Source organism: Microtus ochrogaster, linkage group LG8 (assembly GCF_000317375.1).
Source record: "Microtus ochrogaster isolate Prairie Vole_2 linkage group LG8, MicOch1.0, whole genome shotgun sequence".
Lineage (NCBI taxonomy): Eukaryota > Metazoa > Chordata > Mammalia > Rodentia > Cricetidae > Microtus > Microtus ochrogaster.
The window spans coordinates 16,848,185-16,869,437 of NC_022033.1; the positions used below are offsets into that span (position 1 = coordinate 16,848,185).

The 21,253-nt window shown below is 44.6% G+C and overlaps 1 protein-coding gene across 13 annotated transcripts in view; it reads left to right on the forward strand.

Moving 5' to 3' along the window:
- Positions 1-21,253, forward strand: part of Ptprt (protein tyrosine phosphatase, receptor type T) — a 1,084,941-nt gene that overhangs the window by 1,056,951 nt on the left and 6,737 nt on the right. For all 13 annotated transcript variants that reach the window (XM_026787014.1, XM_026787020.1, XM_026787015.1 and 10 more), the window contains 4 exons: positions 2,659-2,790; positions 16,594-16,719; positions 17,828-17,991; positions 20,901-21,036. In XM_026787014.1, the coding sequence (XP_026642815.1) occupies positions 2,659-2,790; positions 16,594-16,719; positions 17,828-17,991; positions 20,901-21,036 (558 nt within the window). The remainder of the gene's footprint in view (positions 1-2,658; positions 2,791-16,593; positions 16,720-17,827; positions 17,992-20,900; positions 21,037-21,253) is intronic.

Sequence of the window (21,253 nt, forward strand, 5' to 3'; positions counted from 1 at the left end):
CTCTCTCTCTCTCTCTCTCTCTCTCTCTCTCTCTGTGTGTGTGTGTGTGTGTGTGTGTGTGTGTGTGTGTGTGTGTGTGTGTGAAGACACGGTTCAGAGATAAACCCATACTTTCATGCTCCTCCTGCCATTATCCCCCATCACCTCAGCATCCTTTCTTACTGCTTTTTTCATCCAAGCAAGGATCAAGGAAGCTCTTGGACTCTACTTCATAGGTGAGATGCTGCCTGGAGTCAAATACCCTCTGCCAAGCTCTGGTTCTGATTGTATTCTCTTTGTCCACGGGGCATTTCTCTTGTGAGCCATCACTGAGGCCTTTGCTTTTCTTATATTAAAAAAAAATTCCTTATCTGTATTCCAGCCCAGTCTGTGCATTATCTGGTAACCATAGCAGCTTTGCCTCTAGCAGAAAAATATGAAGTCCTCTGGGTTAATTTTTAATGTTTCCCTTGGGAACGGATGATGTTATCCATGAAATGGATTGCTGGCTGATCCCTGAAACCCGGCAGGAGCACAGATCTCGAACATATTTTCAGATAAGACTTTGTCAGGCGTGCTGGCCTAATAGAGCATTTATCACAGAGACAGGGAAAGCAAAGAAAACTAACATTCGCTGCATGCCAGGCATCATGTTGGGCTCTGGACTTGCATTGTCTCGTTCTGCCATGGAGTATTACTGTCCCCGTTTTTTAGAGATCTCCTGAGGGTCAAAGGATCTCCATCACCTGTTCAAAGTCAACTGGCTTTGAAATGATGGCACCAAGGACCAGAACCATGTGACAACTGTCTTGAAAGTCTAATTTTATTTTATATTTTATGTATCTAATTTTATTTTATATTCTAATTTTATTTTATGTTTAATGTGTATGAATGTTTATATATTATGAGTGTGCCTGAACTGCAGAGACCAGAAAGAGATTGTGTGTGCCTGGTGCCTGCAACTCCCTGGAATTGGAGCTATAGACAATTGTGAGCCTCCATGGGATGCTGGGATTGAACTCAGGTCCTCTGGTAGAGCAATCAGTGCTCTTAACTGCTGAGCCATCTCATTAGCCTTAGCCTGGATGTAGTTTTGAAAGTTTGGAAATGGCAGAAAGGCAATGCTAACATGGTCTTTTAGCTTTGAGAGATGTGAAGGGTCTGTCCCTGGTACCCTTTGTTAAATCATCTACTGGCTAATAGAAGGCCCCAGGAAACAGTAGTCCCTAATGTAATACATGTCTGCAAAGCCTTGCCATGCTATTTCCAAGGTCTCTGTCCCTCTTCTCTCCCCCACTTCCTTCTGACTTGTGACTCTAGTTAAGCAGCTCTGACTCCTCCTCAGAGAAGCTACCCAGAAAACATGTTGAAGCATCATCTGGTTCATTGATTTCACCTGCTATTGATGAAGTAGAAACACCCCCTACAATCTTTCCAAATACTTCCCTCCCGAGGTGGAATGGCACATGGGGCCCAAGTGAAGCTTCCAGGCTTACACAGGGCATTTTCCCCCTAGGCCTCAAGGTCTCTATCTGTAATACAGGGAAAAGTAAGGTCTTTCCAATGCTGTGGTTGTGATTGGGTCTGTTGTGTTCCAACCACAATGCTAATGCTGAGGAGGAAAACCTAAGTCTAGAGTATCTCTACCTGCAGTGAACTTGCTTACTATTTTTAAGGTTTATTATTATTATTGCTGGTGTAAGGTGTATATGTGTGTGCAAGTGGTTATGCACACATACGTGAGTGTGGTGCTTGTAGAGCCAAAAGGCGGCGGATCCGCTGGAATTGGAATTACACATAGTGGTGAGCTGTATGATGTATGTTCGGTCTCTGGAATAGCAGCAGGTGCTCTTAACATTGAGCCATCCCTCCAGTCTTAGTTGCCAAGATTTTCTCTTGGTTTTTTTTTTTTTTTTGCTTGTTTTTTTTCTTTGCTTGCAAATGTCGTCCATTCTACAACAGCCATCTCTTTAGATTTGAGCTGCATTTTCTAGGAAAAGAGTCTAAGCTTTGAAATAATCTAATGATTCACCAATGCTTAGTACCCAATATTAAAAACATGAATGGCTAAAAAATGGGTGAGTAGTGCTGGATGGATGAACAGATGGGTGAGTCATAATTTACAAGGGGCAAAACGGGGTTTGAACCTCCACATGACTCTAACACCTGACTGCCTTCTACCACTTTGTTGGCTAAAGGACAATGCCACCTCTAGCCAGGCTAGCTCAGCTCTCAATTAAGGGCAGAAGTGATCCTTGTAATCTGTGCCCCCTCTGGGGTCATTGGTCCCCTTCTCAGCATCATAAGGACCTAGAACTTGTGGGATCCCTGCTCTCCCAAGAGGTGAATTGGTCAGCAGTACAGAAAACCTACATCCAGGATGTTTCGTTTCATATTGTGATGATGATTTGCTGAGCTGCAAGACATAAATAATTTATTTGGATAATCCCCATCCAAGTGACACTTTCCTAATGAAATGTCTTGGTTTGGAGGAGAATGTGTTCATTATGAGAAGGGTCCCCTCTGCCACCAGGGTACCGAGAGATAACAGAGCGGGCAGGTGCTATGTGAAATCTATTTGGCAGGCTCAGGGCCCCTGGCAGCCATCCCGGCCTCATCATGATCAGAATATCACTGACGGGTATGTATTTGACTAAGCCTGTGTCATTCCTTTGTCAGAGTCACAAGCAACCTGCTGCCTTTGTGGTCACCCAGCACCCTCTCCCCAACACTGTGGCAGACTTCTGGAGACTGGTGTTCGATTACAATTGTTCCTCTGTGGTGATGCTGAACGAGATGGACACTGCTCAGGTAGGAGGGGGCGTGGGGCTGCTGCTGGTGGGTACCAGTCGATCATAATTAGCAGACTGGCAAGGAGACTCTATGATACCCCAATGATGGGCACTGTCAGACTGCGAATGCCAGGCACACCCATCCTGCTGCCTACAGAGGCAGGGAGTCTCCACTGAATCCTTCACCACAGACTCCCATAAATTAGTCCCCTTAGCTATGGACTTTGTCTAACTACAAGGACAGGACCCTGTTGTTCCTGCCTCCGACACTGGTTATAGCCTTACGCTAAATCATGAAGAGCTCAGAAAACCAAGATCCCACACAACACTAAATGCCAGCCCCAGAGGCTCTTCACCATTTGGCCTCTCCTGGCAGAAGCTGGAGTCTGAACCTAGGAAGCTTTACTCACTGACCACCCAGCTAAGCCTTGACTTCATGCCTTAGCCCCTCTGGGTCTTTGTGTGTCTACACTTCCCCACACCTAAGACATGGGACACTATCTTAGGACAGTCTCTGGAGACCACCATTATATGGCAAAACAGCTCTTCTAGGGTAGGTGAGATGAAGGTGGCCTTTCAGAGTTTGCAGTTATCTTTTCAGGGCCTTGAAGGAAGCCCAAAGTCATTCAGTACACTCTTCTGTGAGTGCTGGCCTTGCACAGGCCTTGGGTGAGGATCATTTTTTTTTTTTCCAAACGGGGCTGAGCTATAGTCCCAGAGACAGTTGAGCGAGTTATTCCAGGCTTGTGTGGCTGTGCTGTAATAGAGGTCAGCAAAGAAGTGCCAGGTTGACCTAAAGCAGGGAGCAATTCATTCTACCCAGAGGGTGGGGGAAGAATTCAAAGGGAAGGCGACTTGGACCTTGAAGGGGGCAGGAAAGATCTGATCATACCGGGGATGGATGGCTGGATAAAGGCGATCTACATGGAGGCGAGGCAGATGGACATATAGAGGCTTGTTTGTAGTCATCTTCAGTTCCAGTGCTCTAGGGTTGTGTCCAGAGGGAAAGAGAGAAGTAAGGTTGGAAAAGACAGCAGGGCTCAGTCAGCAGGGAAGTTCCTTGTGCTGTGCTCAGGAGCCTGGGCCTTAGACTTTTAAAGCATTGATAGGATGGGATTGTTGGTTATAAGTGACAGGATCCTTTCTACCGATAAAATTTTTATACAAACCTAGTGAATGAAGGAGGAATACTCAAAATCTGGGCATATTAAAGCAGGAGATGAAGGCAAAATGTACCGCTCACAACTAGTCTTTCATCTGGCCTGATAGCTCTTAGCTAGTCTGTCATCTGGATCTCTTTGCAGTATCCATGGGTTCCAAGATAATTAGGAAAACATTGCTATACATCAGGGGTTGTCCTAAGGTTTCCAACTCGTGTTAGAAAATGGAGTCCGGAAGGAGGGAGAAGATGAGCAAGGAAGTCAGGACCACGAGGGGTGCAGCCACCCACGGAGACAGTGGGGCTGATCTATTGGGAGCTCACCAAGGCCAGCTGGATTGTGACTGAAAAAGCAGGGGATAAACCCGGACTCTCTGAATATGGCGGACAATGAGGGTTGCTGAGAAGCCAAGGACAATGGCACTGGGTTTTGATCCTACTTCTTGTTCTGGCTTTGTGGGGGCCTAGCCAGTTTGGATGTTCACCTTCCTAGACCAGGATGGAGGGGGGAGGACTTTGGACTTTCCACAGGGCAGGGAACCCTGACTGCTCTTCAGACTTGAGAGGGAGGGGGAGAGGTGTGGGGGGAGGGCGGGAGGAGTGGGAAAAAAATACCATAAGATCAAAAAAAAAAGATATTGATAATGGGGAGGTTGTGTGTATGGTGGGGGACAGTCAGTCTAAGATAATGCTGTGTTATGACTTAGGCTTTATATTAATCTAAATACTGCTCTATAAAGTCTATTGGTTAAAAATTAAAAAAAAAAAGAAAGAAAGAAAATGGAGTCCAGGATCAGAGCACACAGACATGGGAATCAGAGACTGGAGAGAAAACATGGCTTATATTCATCAATTGAAGAGAAGATCTGAGCAGAGAAAGTAGCCACGTCAAAGCAGAACTTGGACTAGATGTGAAATCATTTCCAGTGTGACATCCGCACACTTCAGGGAGCAGTCGTATGTGGATGCGGATGAGAAGTAGTCATGGATGGTGGCAGGCAGGTAGCTTGTTTAGATGAGCAGATACTCAGGAAGCACATGGCCAAAATGGAAAGGCAGGAAGATGGGAGGGGTGAGTATGGACAAGAGCAGAGTAGAAGGGGATGAAAATGAGTGTGTGCTGGAATGTGTCCATGGGAGATATCCAGAAGAGGTTCCCTGCATTCACACATCCCATATTCGGTGAGCATCTGCTACTGCTATTTGCTGGAAGCTATTCTAGGTTCTTGGAATGCATCAGTGAGCCACACAGATAAGGTGAGGCAAGAATGTTCCTGTCTCCTGTGCACTTCCAATTCTAAAGGGGGGAGACCAACCATAAACAACAAATGCTCTATAATGAATTTGATCATATATTGGGACGTGAGGAGAAGGAAGCACAGAGAATATTTTAAAATTGGATTGAGGCATGAGACACAGATGTACTAGAGTAGTCAAGGAAAGACTTGGAAGTATGTGAACACAGAGCTGAAGGAGGCTCGAGAGCAGGCCGCGTGCTCCTCCTGGGGAACAGGGTTTCTGGCAAAGGGAACTGTGTATCCAGGCAATAGGGTAGGAAAACAAGTGACGCGCTCAAGGAACAGCATAGTACTCTGAGGCCAGAGAAATGGGGAGAGCTGCAGGCAATGGTATCAGAAGAGTAAGAGGGTTACATGCCACGGCAACCTTCATGATCATAGGGAGACCTTGGAACTTCATTCTGCACAGGATAGGAAGACACAGACAGATTTGCCAGAAGGGTGACACCACTTGACTTCTGAAAGTGCAGGGAATAGCAATAAGAATAGTCAGGTGCAGGCGATAGTGACTTGAGCAGGGCGGTAGCATGGTGTAGACTCTACATGTATCCCAAAGGGAGGAAGACAAACCGCTGCCTGATGAAGAGGGGAGGTAAAGGAGAACACTAAAGTTTAGGCCGTGCAGAATGGAGGATTGAGAACAGAGATAACAGTAGGAAAAAGTAAATTTCCCCTAAAAGAGAAATTCTAGAAATTCCTCTATCAAGTTCTAGAATCAGAAATTATCACCACCTGCTCTTCTGTTTGGACAAGTAAAGCAACAACTCACCTTTATGAAGCGTGAGTGAGATGGGACCTACAAAAGCCCCCCATGTGCTTGTTAAAGTTGTTTCTTAATGGCAGAGTGCTTGACCAACATCCATGGCCCTCTAGGTTCGATCCTCAGTAGATGGATGAAAGCATGCATGCATGTTCTTCTCTTTATCCAACACCTACTTTGCAAAATTGGAGCTTGGGAACAGACTGGCAATTGTGAAGAACCTTACCTTGGGGCATAGAATGTCAAGGTCACTGACTGTATTTCCCCCTTTTCAAAAATAGATCCTTGGTGAATGATAGCTCTTTCAGGCCCAGATGTTGGTGCAGCAAAGCCAGTTTGAGTCTCTGAATGTAAAAACATCAGGCTCAGAAGCACCCCAAGGTTGGCTGCCATACACAGCTGGCAAATATCCCCTGAAATTGGCAGATGAATAGAACACTTATTGATATAAATATCATCACCACAGCAGCTGGGAGCCTTACAAAAATAAGCAGCGTTACAGCGTGAGCATCAGAAAAGCCGCCTTCAGCACCTGGAGGGGCGGTTCTTTGAAGTGGTGTGAACATTTGCCTGCTAGCATGCTCCTGCCAAGGCAGTCCAGCATGTGGGCCAGGCCAGCAAAGTGGACAGGATTGCTTCGCTCCTGAGTATCTCTCAGTTGCTCCTAAGAAAACTAACAGCACAACCTGAGGTTTGACTATGCACTCCTGTTGGAGGGTAGTCACATTACAGGTAGGATGCAAGAAGATAAGGACAAGGAGAGAATGTGAGCTCTTGGGAGCCTTCATTTCCTTGTACTGCTGCGGAAATCGTCTACCTTTGCTTTGAATCCTATGCTTCTTTGAATCGGCCATCTGCAGCCACAATATTGTTTTCCAAGTAGAAGCTGATCAGAGAACTGGGATCCGTGAGAGATATTGATAACGATTCTCAAACCTCTGCCTTCAGTCCTAGATTTTTTCCTAACTCTTTAAGACTCTGGGAGCTGGGAAGTAGCTTGCTGGATAAAGTTCTTGCTCTAGGACCTAGACACAACAGAAGACCAAAGAGGCACCCAATCCTGCTCGTCCCCATGAGGCACATGTTGTGGCAGGAGATGAATCGTTTTCAGGCTGTCTTCAACCAAAAGTAAAACCCCTCTAAAGTGAAATCCGTAAGAGGCTGGAGGGGCAGAAAGACCCAGAGCAGAAGGGTGGTGGAGATGGTATTCGGGGAAAGGGGACGAGGTGGCATATTACATTGCCCTCAAGATCTGTGACAGTAGGAAGAATCACAGTAAAAAGGACCAGTTTTATCAGCCTGGAATCAGATTTGGGGATAGCCAAGCTGATAGCTATCCCCACATTAATAAATACTTGTGTTTCCAGTTCCCTTGAATATTAGGTTGCTTCAGAATATGGGCAACTTCTCCTAATTTTGCTTGTTGCTAATACTAGGGAACACTTAGTTCCCTAGTATTTATCTTGTTCAAATTTGAGAGAATTTTGTATTCCAAGTTGCCTTTCAACATTTCCCAAGGTTTCCCTCTTTGCATGTCATAGTTGGTCACCTTTCTTCTATTGCTCCATGGGCTTTTACTGTCTCAGCGAGCTTCTGTTCTGTAGACCGCGTGCATTCTAGATGACAGAATAATCCTCATTTTGCTTTCAAAGACTTTGGATGTAGTTCAGTGAATTTCCCTGCTAACTTTGTAGACACTACTTTGGAAACCATTGTTTCCTTCTTGTATATCTGGAAGCCAAGGTGCAAGCAGGAAAGCAATGTTAACGAGATCACCTGGCCCATCGTGAACTTTTTGCCTATGACCTCCTGCCAGGGATAATGGAGATGTTTATACCAGTTAGAGACATATTTCCAGGTCCTGGTTCCTGACCATCACCCAGAAGACAGTAACATTAACTTACAGTAAAGCAAGAGCTTACGGCTTATACAGAAGTTTAGTTGCCCAGTTTTGAGGCCCTGAGATCTGGTGATGGAAAAAAAAAAAAAACAGGTAGAAATGTGGAAATTGGGTAGATCTGAGGATAAGTGGATATATGTGATATGCAGGTGAAAGCTTCTGGAAGGGAGGGAGGCAAATGCTCCCTTCTAGGGAGAGAGCAAGGTGACATTTGAGAAATGTGTTTGTTGTCATTATGTCCACAAAACAAATACTCAGAATGGATTTATTCATTTTACCAGTGCTTGAGAAAGCACAGCCTAACGTGCCAAGTAAATGCACAGAATGTCCCTTCTGTTCTTCAGCCTGCTTAGGCCTGCCTTTTCAAGGCACTGTGCCTCTAGCTCCCCAGAACAGAGGAGGTAACGCTGGAATAGGAAGTCGGGGTCATTCAGATTTTGCCTGATGTTCACATGCTGTGTTACTCTGAGTCAGTTTTCATAACCCAAATGTCAGCCAAGTTCCCAAATCTCTTCCTTTCTCCCCAGTCTGTGAGAAAAACCAAGTATCCACCCGACATTTTTATGAAATTCCAAGGAATTCCCAGCCTCATACTTGTTGGGGACTTTGGACCCGCAGACCCTGAATTTCCTGTAAACAGCTTGTTTTTCCCATGCTTGCAGCTGCTCTGAGCAAAACAAGTTTTTCTGTGTTTGCAGCTGCTCTGAGCACAAGACCCTGATAGCAGGGGAGTGGTTTCTGGTTGCTTGCAGCTGAAGGATCCCAAGTGCTAGGGCGTGGTCATTGGTCAGGGAAGGCACTATGCAAGCTGCCCTATAACACAATAAAGGGGGCATTCTTGGGGAATTCAAGGATGACCCGTGTCCCTGTGTCAGTGTGTTTGTGTGTTTCAATCTCCAGGCACTTGCCCAGCTCGCGAACCATCCCGTAGTGCAGGCTGTACACTACAGGCATAGTACCGTAGTACACGTAGAGCACAGAACAGGTGTAGTGTGTTACACATGCTCACTCCAAAGTTCTAGTTTTGCATGGATGGGAACAAAGTAGGGCTCATATCTCTGCAATTTCATGATTTAAGGTTGAATCTCATACATCATCTTTCTTAAATCCTATCTTGTCCTTTGCTTAGAGCAGTACATCTTTCTCCAAATCTGTCAGCTAAATCCATTTCCTCCTCCACCCACCTCTTCTCCTCCCACTTTCTCAATCCTACGCTTCTATTTGATGGGACTAGAATGACCCAAGAGGGTTGCATAGGCCTGACAGTCGGGATTGTCTCAATTACATACGTTCATAGGAAGACCACTGTGGGTGGCATCATTCCCTGGTTGAAATCCTAGACAGTATAAAAATAAAACAGAGTTGCAGTGGCATGACTTCATTGCTGACTGCTTCCAGTTATGAATAAAGAATGACCATTTATTCCAAGCTCCTGACATGTTAATTTCCCCCATCACAATGAATTATATTCAAACTGTGACTCAGAAAAAGACCCTTTCTCCCTTAGGTTGCTTTGGTCAGAATATTTTATTACAGAACAGAAAAGTAATTAAGATATGACCCATTCCTCAAATGTGTTCCTTTTTCTACAAAATTCAAATCTATATATCTGTCTGTCTGTCTGTCTGTCTATCTAGCTATCTAGCTATCTATCTCCTTAATACTTCTCTTTAAAGCCTTCCCAGACTCTGTCTCACACATACCATGCACCTGTAGGAAATGCCCTAAATACTGTCTTTCTTTCCCAAGAGAAAGTTCATCTTTGTCTGCCATAGGACTAAGTTTCCATCCACCATGCAGAAATCCCATTCTCACTTACAGGGCTGTGGAAGGATGAGGTATGTCAATGTCCTCGATCACAGTCCTAGGATGTTTCCTTCTCTGTCCCTGTACCTTTCACACCCTTCTCCCATAGTCTCTGATCCATAACTGGCACAGTGTCAAAGCCAATTACATAATCTTGCAGAATCTATTTAAAAGAATATTATAATCACGGCCCAAAATTCTAACACCAACTCAGGTGACTCTGTTATATTTCCCTACTTAAATTTTGCATAATTCACTGTTAGGTGGCCCAGGGTTGATCCTTTCTCCACTCCTAACCCAGAGGATCACAGGACCCGGCTATCTAGAGTCATTCATTTCTGATACTACCTGCCTTTTCCTACTTATCAAAGGTTTTTTATTTAACAAAAGGTATAGCTAAGGTGCACTGAAATATACTTTTAAAAATTTTTTTTTACAAAAATAGGCCCATCTGCTTCCTATCATTCAACTCACCAGGGCCTGTTTACTATCCCAGTGACTAGACTAACAAGCGTTCAGATTCCATCAACAAGAAAAAGATGTTTAAGCAGGAGGCTGCCTCTGCACTTGTCGCATTCCACGCCTGAACTTGTGCCCTCCCTCCCTCCCAAAGGAGATCTTTCCCTGGCCTGAGCAGCCGTGGTGTTCAGGTGGAATAACGTAGAGCAGCTGTTCCAGCACTGTCTACAAAGGCCGATTGACTTTTGCTCGGTTTAACTCATTTTGACAACAGACAACAGAAGCTCCTCTGCTGCCCAGGAAGAACTGTGAGCATTTCCAAATCATCAGTGACAATGAGGCTGGCTTCTCTCCTGGGCACAATCATAGGCCCTCCCTCTGTACATCTGCAGTTGTGAGCCCCGCCCTTCTGGCAACTCTACCCTTCCTAGGCTGACAGGGAAAGGAGAGGAGGCAGGGAAGAACAGCTGCTCCAAAGTACAGACTTCTAATCAACATATCTGGGAGAACATGGGTGTGTGGACATATGTACACGTGCGTAGAGAAGTCAGAGGTCAATGCTGAACACCTTTCTCTACCTTTCTCCACCTCATTGGGTTTGTTTGTTTGTTTGTTTGTTTGTTTGTTTGTTTGTTTGTTTGTTTTGAGATGGGACTCTCAGTAAACCTAAGGCCCACCGGTTTAGCAAGACTATCAAACTTCGGGAATCCTCCTGTATCCACTTCCCTGCTACAAAGATTACATCGCCATCACCATAGAGCTCTTCTGTGGCTGCTATGGATTCGAACTCAGATCCTCGTGCTTATGTGGCAAGCTCCTCATTAGCTAAGCCCATCTTCACAGACCTTTCTTAACGTAGACATTTGTAGCAGGAGGATACTTGTTACTTGTTTGCTTCCCAACTGCCCAGCAGCTCAGACCCAAAATAACCGTACAGAAACTCTGTTAATTAAATCACTACTTGGCCCATTATATCCAGCTTCTTATTGGCTAACTTCCACATTTTAATTTAACCCATTTTTATGTGAGTATTGTCACATGGTTGTGGCTTACCAGGTCAAGTTCTGTCTGGTGTCTGTCTCTGGTGGGGCTACATGGCTTGTCCTCACTCTGTCTTCTTTCTTCCAGCATTCAGTTTAGTATTCTCTGCCTAGCTCTATTCTTTGGGCAAATCACAGGCCAAGACAGTTTCTTTATTAACCAATTGTATTCACAGCATACAGAGGGGAATTCCACATCAGACATTGTCAATATTTTCATCTAAACTACAAAATATCCAGGTCGTATTGAGTATAAGTGTGGCTTCAAGATCAATTCCATCTTCAAGATTTCAGGCTTCAGAGGACCAGGCAGGATTCTTGGAGCCTATGGTACTTTTAGGATCTTAAACTATCAGAACCCCATAAAAGTTCTAAGCAGCAGCGCTGGCACATGCACACACATGTCTTGGTCTGGTTCCTCTGCCCACACACGTGCTCTGTTCCATCCCCATGTCACTTACAAGCAAGCCTCAGTTCCCCCTCGGATTTCCACAAGAAATCCATGAACCCAGAGCTTTGTGCACACGATGAGAAACAGAGTAATTAGGAAGGAGGCTTGAGAGGGAGACCACGTGACATGTTACATCACCCTCTACCTGTCACTGCCTCTTCCTCTTTGACTTCCCTCTCGAGAAAACCCCACAAGTCTCCTTCACTATTGTCCTCTGAACTCCACAGGCAAGTGTCGTGTTTGTACACACACACACACATACACACACACTACACACAGAACTCGTGCACTCAACATACGCACACATACTAATAATAATAAACAAAAATTAAAAGAAATAGAAGCTGTGTCAGATGAACCCCCATTGCATTCATTTTTCTACAAAGAGAGAATCCTCTTTGACTTTCTAAGTCACTCTCAATAAAACCCTACACTCAAAGTCCCTGTCCACAATGATGCCTGTCTCCACAGCTTCCCAAGATGACTCTTCCGGAATTTTTGCAATAAAGACAAGCTTTTGGGTATTAATCCCAAAGATAAATTTTCGGAAACACTAAAACCGAAATAAAAATAAAAAATATTTCCCTTTATTCATCCCGTCTTATGCTGCCTAATGTTGCCTTCTCACTGGAGACATCCCTGTGCAAAGAGACATTAAGAGGCACACATCCCCTTGTAATAAACTGGATGAATTAAGAGTCCTGGACAAGTTACCAAGAGAAAAAGTATTAAAATTAAAGCCTAGATTTTTATTTTTATTTATTTTGTTTTGTTTTGTTTTTCGAGACAGGGTTTCTCTGTAGCTTTTTGGAGAGCCTGTCCGGGCACTAGCTCTTGTAGACCAGACTGGCCTTGAACTCACAGAGATTCACCTGCCTCTGCCTCCCGAGTGCTAGGATTAAAGGTGTGTGACACCATTGCCCAGCTCCCAGTTTTTAATTTTTATCTCTGCTAATGTAAATGTAGATTATAGGTAATGAACCTAGGAAGGGGACCACAGGGAGAAGGGCTCTGAATCAGACTGGGAAGTGATGGAATCCCTGTGATAGGAAGAAAGGGGGCTAAGGGGATGGAAAGACACAAGAGGGAGCAGGGAGGTGGGGAGGAGAGCAGAGAAGGAGGAGGCTTAACAAAAGTAGGTTATGTCTGAAAATACTGTAAGGAAACCTGTTGATTCATTTGTTGTTGTTGTTAAATCAACATACAAAGTAACAGGTTTCTAACATTTTCACACAAACTTAGTTTTCCTTGATGCTCCCCCCCCCCCCCGTGCTTCTCCAGCCCCCAAACTTCCGGTATCCTTCCCCCATTTGTACCTTTCTGTCCTAGTATTCTCCTTTGTCACCTGTGTTGTGTTTCCCTCCTCACTCCGCTTCCTTAAAGCCCCTTTCTGTTCTCCTGGAAGCTTTCCAGTCTCCTGACCTCTTACTGCACAGACACCCCCATGACCACACCCTTGCAGAAATTAGGGCCAGCTGCACACAAGGAAACGTAGTATTTGTCTTTCTTCTTTCACCACTTTAAAAAAAAAAGCCATGAGAAGAAAAAGAAGGAGAATGAAAAATATTTTTTAAATGTAAAACTAAAGAAGACAGGAAGAAAAGAAAATAATGGAAAGGAAATAAAAACAAAGCCACAGAAATGGGACCGGGTGAGATAGCTTAGCGGAGAACTAGCTGGAGACACTGCATGACAACCTAAATTCAACCTCCAGAACCAGTGGACACAGCGGGAGAGTGGAACCAACCCCTGAAAGTTGTCTTCTGAACTCCGAAGGCAAGTGACATGTGCACACACACACACACACACACACACACACACACACACATACATACACACACACACTAAACATACACATGTATACTAATAGTAATAAGTAAAAATTAAAAGAAAGAAATAGAAGATACTTCAGTTGGAAACTCCAATGCGTTTATTTCCCTACTTTTTCTGTGCTTCATACTCAAGCCAAAATGGAAGCTTCTGCTTCAATGGAACCGTGCATTCGGACACAAAGATGGTCTCAAGACAACCAGAGAAGATACTTTGCTGATGAAAATCGTGTACAGGTCCAGAAGGGTCACTGGGAATAGAGTGCTTGGCACCCCTACATTTCTGCCTCCTATTTTCTGTTTCTGGATTATATGCAGCGTGCTGGGCTGTGAGGAGACCCTGATGATCTCTGGCAGCTCAAACGCACATCTGCCCACACATCGCCCAGCCGATGTCACCCACTGCTGCTGCTGTGGTCTCACAAATTAGGGAACCGAAGTGAAAAGATGGCAGCGATTTAGGATTAGAAGGACCCTGCAACCTTCTACAGCCCCCTGGGCATTATGGGAGAGTGACCTGGAAAATCAAACGCAGAGAAGCGTCCTAAAATATAGGACTCTTGTTTGAGGCATAGTAGAACCTATTAGCTTGAGAAATTGGTCTGGAAATCTTATTAAAAGTGACAAATCATTCCACATTCTCCTCAGGCTGAAAATATTGGGGGTAATAGACTCTCCCCAGCGCCTCAAATCCATGCACCTCATGTCAGGATCACAGCCGAATTCTGGCAAGGCTAAATTCAATGCAGGCAATAAAGGCAATTATTTTTTTTTTAAATGGGAAGTTCTGATTAATTCCAGTTTCTCTGGCCAACCACAGACTTATCTGTACCAGTCCCTCATTACTGTGAAGGTTGCAAGGCAGAAGAGCCAGTGGCAAAGAGAAATGAAGTTCAAATTGCAGATTTGTCATTACTGTACAGCTCAGCAGCAGCGGATTGTCCAGCTGCAGAGGCCCCTGTGACCAGCCCTCCTCCCCACCCCCACAGCCACATCTCCTCTCTCAATATACTTGATTAACCCCCAGTGGAGACGCTGGGCAAGCAGAGGACTAGTGCTTTATGAAACATCACCTTGTATGTCTTTGCTACTCGAGAGGAGCGGTAAGAAGGAACATTCTTCATATCTAAGTGCAGAATGACTCCCGACATTCAGCTTGAGAATTTTGACTTTAAAATGTCGTGTAAATAATATAAATTTGATAGAAGCTTTATAAATTTTGATTTGGGTGTCTTCCTTGGACCAGTGATAGGCAGTACTCTCTGGTGACGGTTAGGTAATGGCGGCAAGCTAGGGATCCCAGACACACAGCATCCTGCAGAGAAACTGCTAGTCCTTAACAGGATGCAGTACTTCATTGCAAAACTGCAATAGTCTGAAGGTTATGTGTATTGAGTATATTTTTTGCAGTGCTGGGTATTAAACATAGGGCCTCATGCATGTGAGGCTGTGATCTACATCCCCAGGTCTAAATTCATTCTCTACATTATGATGTCATCAACCAATGATGCACTTTTGGGGATGCAGCCCCATCATGAGCCAAGGAATATGTGGATGATAGTGGCAATAACTATACCATTGAATTATAAATGCAATAATTACCAGCAATATCAAGTACGTATTCATTTCACAGCTGGTACAGTACTAAGTGATTTATTTTCATGAATTATCTCCTTTATCCTCAAAAAGCCCTAACAGAGAAAGAGGTGGCAAAGATTGGTATGAATGGTTACAGAGAAAATACTGTAGGTCTTTGTCGAAACTACTCAGAGCTGTACCTGCAGCACTGCATGGCAGTAGTCATAAACAATTCAAGAACAGGTTAACAAATGTATGTCAATAAAACTTTATTTACAAAACCACTTCCTATGACTGTTAGGTCATAGTCTACCAATCACAGCTAAAGTGACTCCCCAGGGTAAATTGTCAGTTCAGTACCATCAACAACAACAACAAAAAAAAAAGAGCAATTTTTCTTTCCCAAGAAAACCCTGCCTCAGAGGACACCACCACACTAGCTAGGCAGGGAGCATCTCCATGCTTCTCAGACAGCAGAAATTTGAAGGAGCACGTGTTGCCTCTCCACAGACACCCACTCTAAAGTCACCCAACAAATCAATAGTCCCAGAAGAACACCCATCCTCTTTGATGACACACTTAAACAGAAGACCACCTAGGGTCTCACACCCAGGCTCCTTGGCCTCTGCAGTACTGCACTGGACTGACAGTATTCTCAAGAAGTATTCTGAATATTATGGTATGTCTAGTTGCATCCTAGCCTGTTCTCACAGCTGTGATGATCAAAACTGGCTCCAGACATTGGGGGACAGGAACAAATGGCCTCTAGCTGAGAGCCACTCTCTTAGAGTGAGGGGTGACCATGGCTCTGGCTCCCAGCTATGTGTGTAATTCCCAATTCCAAGAGTTCTGGGAAGATAGCAGCAAGCTCTCTTGGTACCAAGTAAGTGCTCTTTCTTATGGTCTGAAGGAGACACACTTACCCTCAATTAGCACCTGAGAGCAGAGATCTGGGTGCCAAAACCCATAAGCATTAGAGCCTGGATTTGGAGCTAAGACTGTCCAATGCCCAAATCTGTACTTTTTTAAACAATCAGTCTGAGTATATGACTGAACAGTCACTGTAGACTTTTCTGGAATTGGAAATGGTTGGCATAATAAATGCCAGATTGTGCCTGCCCTTCACTTGGAGCTACTAAAACCCTGCCAGCACAGCTTTACAGGTAAATGCTGTTCTCCCCACTTCACAGGAGAGACAACTGAGGTCCAGATACTGTTCTCCCCATTTCACAATTGAAAAGACTGAGGTCCAGCAAAGTAAGAAATAATTGAAATCAGCACAAAAAAATGTTTTTAAGCCTCCCCCCCCCCCTTCGTCCAAAGCTTCAGCATTTTAGAACCAAAGAAATTGGACCTGTATGAAACAGGGAAGTTTCATATGGTTTGCTTCATAAGACTGGACCTTTCTGGTCATGTGTCCTGCTCACAATAAAGGCTCAGTGACAAAGAACACTTATGTGCCCCCTTCTTTGACCTTGGCCTCCTGTGACCTCTGGGGTTTTTTTGTTTGTTTTGTTTTTTGTTTGGTTTGGTTTTCTGCAGCTTTGTATGCAATACTGGCCTGAGAAGACCTCTGGGTGTTACGGTCCCATCCAGGTGGAGTTTGTCTCTGCAGACATTGATGAGGATATCATCCACAGAATCTTCCGTATCTGTAACATGGCTCGGGTGAGTGCGAAGCCACCATGGCTCCCTGTTCCCCTTCTTTGCAGAACAGATGGAGGCTGCTGGGAGAGGATCCCACTGAGTCAGCCAAGAGTCTGTTCCTCCCTCCTGATAAGCTCTTCCTTAGGGAAGTGATGTCTCTGCTGATTCCGACTCCAGACCCAGCAATGGCTGTAGCACAGATAGATGTTCAGAGCAGCATCCAGCCTGCCAGCTGCCTATTTCCTGACACTCTAGCAGCCGTGTAGACAAAACTTCCCAGACATTAGCTCTTCCGTACTCTGGCACACTGCACTGGTACCCTTGGTTTGGATCTTAGGAGCCTCAGACCAGTTCCTACTAACATTGACATGGACCACAGAGAGTTGCTTACAAAGGGATACTTACTGGTTGAATTCTGGGTGGGAGGGCACATTAAAAATCCGTGAAACAATGGCTAACTACTCTTGCTCTTCACTGAGAGCTCAGAGAACGGTGGATCTGCGCTCTATGCGCTAGAATCCAGTTCGCGAGCTTTGGGTAAGGGGCTGGAGGTTGAGGAAACACACACACACAGAGACAGACACACAGACCTCCAGTCACTGGTACAAAGCCCTTCTTTAATAGCACCATGGAGGCTTAAATACCCAGCAGTCAATGGCCAACAGGTGAAAATCCCATCCTCTGATCCTCTAGGCAGGGCACAGCTTTTAGTAACTTCAATTAGAAAGCTCTAGCAGGGAAGAGAAGCTGAAGGGCAGGACTCCAATTGGTCCCAACAACGGTACTCGGTCTCTGCCCTCAGTTTACTACCAAAGAGAAATCAAATATACTCCAACAAATGACCTTCAAAGAGAAAGAATTCTCCTTGGCAGAAGAAGAAAAGTGTTCCTAAAGAAAGGAACATCTGAATTGAGTTTGAAGATTGGCAGGACTTTTCAAGGTGTAGAGAATTTAAGCAGCATGCACAAGGGGATGACATTAGGTATTAAAGACACTCCGTGCCCATAATGGCACAGCTAAGGCCCCCACTCTGCCTGATTTCTACTCTATTACAGCCCCCAGGGAATCTGAAAGGCTTGTATCCCCAGACATCCCCAACAGAAGAGCCCTAAACAATGCTTATTCTCAGCCACAGGATGGTTACCGTATTGTCCAGCACCTCCAGTATATTGGCTGGCCTGCATACCGGGACACACCCCCTTCCAAGCGCTCTCTACTCAAAGTGGTCCGACGGCTGGAGAAGTGGCAGGAGCAGTACGATGGGAGAGAGGGACGCACTGTGGTCCACTGCCTGTGAGTACCACAGAGATGTCTCCAGAGCAGTGTAGCGATGGGTGACAGATTATTGGAAATTGTTTCTGGTTGCATATGCCAGTGCTAGGCATCATATCATCATTCTTTATAATATAATTTATTCATTTATTTATTAATTCAAAGGAATTAGAGTCCTTTAATAAACTGTGGTGCCAGGTTTTCTAAACTATTTTTTGTATGACATATTGCTAAAGTGGAATACCATAGGCAGACCGCTTCCCGGTGCTCCCAATACAGAAGTGAGTTCCACTGTCTAAAAGGAGGTGTGTGCACCATTCTACTAGGAACAAGAAAGCTTGGGATAAAATGGGTCCCACTGACCAGAGCTCCCTTGTGTTATTTCCTCAAAGAAAAGAAAAAGGATGGTACTATATTAGCTTGATTTAAAATTTAGTCAGGCATTTAAAATGAATCACCTCATCCCATCCGCGAGGCAGATACTATCATTTTGCAGTAATCAAACTAAAAGCATAGATGGGAGCAAGAGGAACTCAATTAAGCGAGCTGGTGTACTGTCTGCTGTCCCACACTGCATCTAAGAAGAGGGAGGATGAAGAGCATGCAGGATGGGGACCTCTTGGACAATATGAGGACGGCTTGGACTTGCTCACGGTGTCAGCCTCCTGGGATATCTCTTACCTTGTGCTTAGTAGGAACAGGGACACAGAGAGCCTGAGAGGAAGACACTACTCCAGCAGATAGATTTTTCAAAGCCCTGGAATCTGTGTCCCCCAAGAGGTACAGTGAGCTTAAGACTAGCCACTGGAATGATCTTTGCTTTCTGTTTTGGGATAGGTACAGCTCAGCACAATGGGCCCCATGACATTCTGCTAAGCAGAGATCAAGATCCTTGTGGCTCAAGGATTGTGGCTGGCCAACTACATCATCAAAAATAAAAAAATTTAAAAAGTACTTAATTATGTTACCCTTGTTTTCCCATCTGTCCATTTGGGTATGTTGAAGTAGATCATGTTTAGAGCCTGTAGTTCTCACGCATGAAGCATTTAGAAGAGAATAACATATCTGCCAACAGAGAGATTTACAAATGCCATAGCAGAAAATACGTGAGTACAATTCCTTAAGATGTCACAGAGTCTACCATGAGGCAGGGTTCTATGAAGAGTTCAGACCTATACACAATCTGCAGCCATAAGAGATGTATGCAGGCTATCTACAACCGCCAACTTGTTAGAGCATCATTTTGGAGAGAAATGACTAAAAGGCTTTCCTCTTTTAAAAAATCCTGTATTGCAGAACATCTGAACCACACTTTTATCTTCTTGTCGGAATAATTATTTCTGGTGTGAGTGGAGGCATTAATTATCTTTTATTGGCCTCAGAATTGAGTTGTCTTTTCCAAAGTCGCTAATTGTTCACTTTCTTCCAGATAGGCGGTTCATATGTGTCAGGAAGGTCAGAGCTTAGAGCAGGTTAAATACACATGTGCGCACTCCGAGCTGAAAAGCTCCCACCTGTAGGAACTTCTGTATAAGGATACAGTTCTGCACGGACTCCAGGAAGATACTGTGTGGTGTATCTTCTCAGGGTGATGGACGATGTCGGACATGCCAAGCTGTCTCTAACTATACATCACAGAAACTAGAGGCTGTTTTCCAACCCTGGCTCCCTCCAGTTCCTTCCAACATATTAGATGCCCCCTCATTAGCATAGGACAATGTCCATTCCTCAGGACTCCCATGAGGCCCTAAGATGATGCATCTTTTTTCCTTCATCCTCTTGGTCCTATGTTCTATTTCAAAAGATACTAAACCTTGCTGGGAAGGCTTCCTACACTCCAGTGTTTTTATTTCCTAGTCTATGGGGGCAGGAGTGGTTTCTTTGGTTGGTTGGGGTTTTTTTGCTTGTTTTCACCCATGTCTCACCTGTTCTAGGTGACCAGCACAAGAGTGTCATCCTACCAGTAGAGAACTGGACAACCTTGGGGTCCCCAGGCATCATGACAGTCACTGAAATACAAGCACCCACCAGTTAAGGGAGGATGGTTTTGAGTATTTGAAACATCTGGTTGTTAGGCTTCCTGTAGGTGAAACATCTGGGAGATTGACTAAGTGCCTTCATTTCTGCCCAGATGTTCTTTAGACACAGACCATTACATGAAATCATTAGCTGCCTTTGGCAGCTCGCCCAGGAGTTCAGAATCAGGTAGGTTCCTGAAGAGGCTTGTTTCCATAAGGGTAATTTATGGAGCTTCAGAAAGAAGGAGCAACTGAGGATGACCATTCCAAGAATGCTCAGTCCCTATTCCCAAGACCAGAAGGACCCTATTTAAACAAGATTTATAAGGAGAACAGTGGAATTAGTCTGGTGTTTCAGATATACCAAGCCAATGTTCCAAGACCACAGCCCAAAGTCAGGGGTAGCTATCCCAAGACTCAAAAATTACTGTTGTCTTTATTAGAAGATAGAGAGAAATAGTAATAAAACTTCCTAGTGACTTCCATTGTTTTCAGCGGATGTCTGGTAGGGCATCCTTTTGGGCATGGATGTAGGTACCAAATGTACAAAGACACAATACCATCCTGCCCTGAGAATGTAGAATAGTGTTCCTGGAATGATTATAAAATGCTCACAGAGCCAAACAGACATCATTCTAACTAAACACTCAAAGGTCACATAGTCTAACATCTCTAATAAATAAATGGGGAACTCAGGACACAAACCAAGAAGTGCCTTTCCCAAGGTCAAAGAGGATTCAGAGCCCCAGTGAAATTTAACCCAAAACCCGTGACTCAACTCAAGTTTCTATGGTTGTCTGCTCACACATCTGCTAGGACAACTACTCCTTGCTCCCACGATGCAGCGTTAGGATCAACATGTATCTGAGTAGGGGGTCCTGGGGATTTGCTCACCCATTCACTCTGGTTTAGAAATGGAGGCGGCCGCAGCGGAACCTTCTGTGCCATCTGCAGTGTGTGCGAGATGATCCAACAGCAGAACATCATCGACGTGTTCCACATTGTGAAAACTCTGCGCAACAACAAGTCCAACATGGTGGAGACACTGGTGAGCTGCCAACAACCATGGTCCAACAGCCAAAGTCTTTCTGTTCCCAGGACCTGAAAAAAAAATATGTGTCCGTAAACAGGACACACCCCCAACAACTGGGTCTTATTTGAATACCTGTAGTCTATTCTCCTGGATGATACTGCCACTTTTCCTGTGTCTTTCCAACACCACCAACTTCTCTTTCCTGCAGGGCAATCTAAAGAGTAATCCCAGT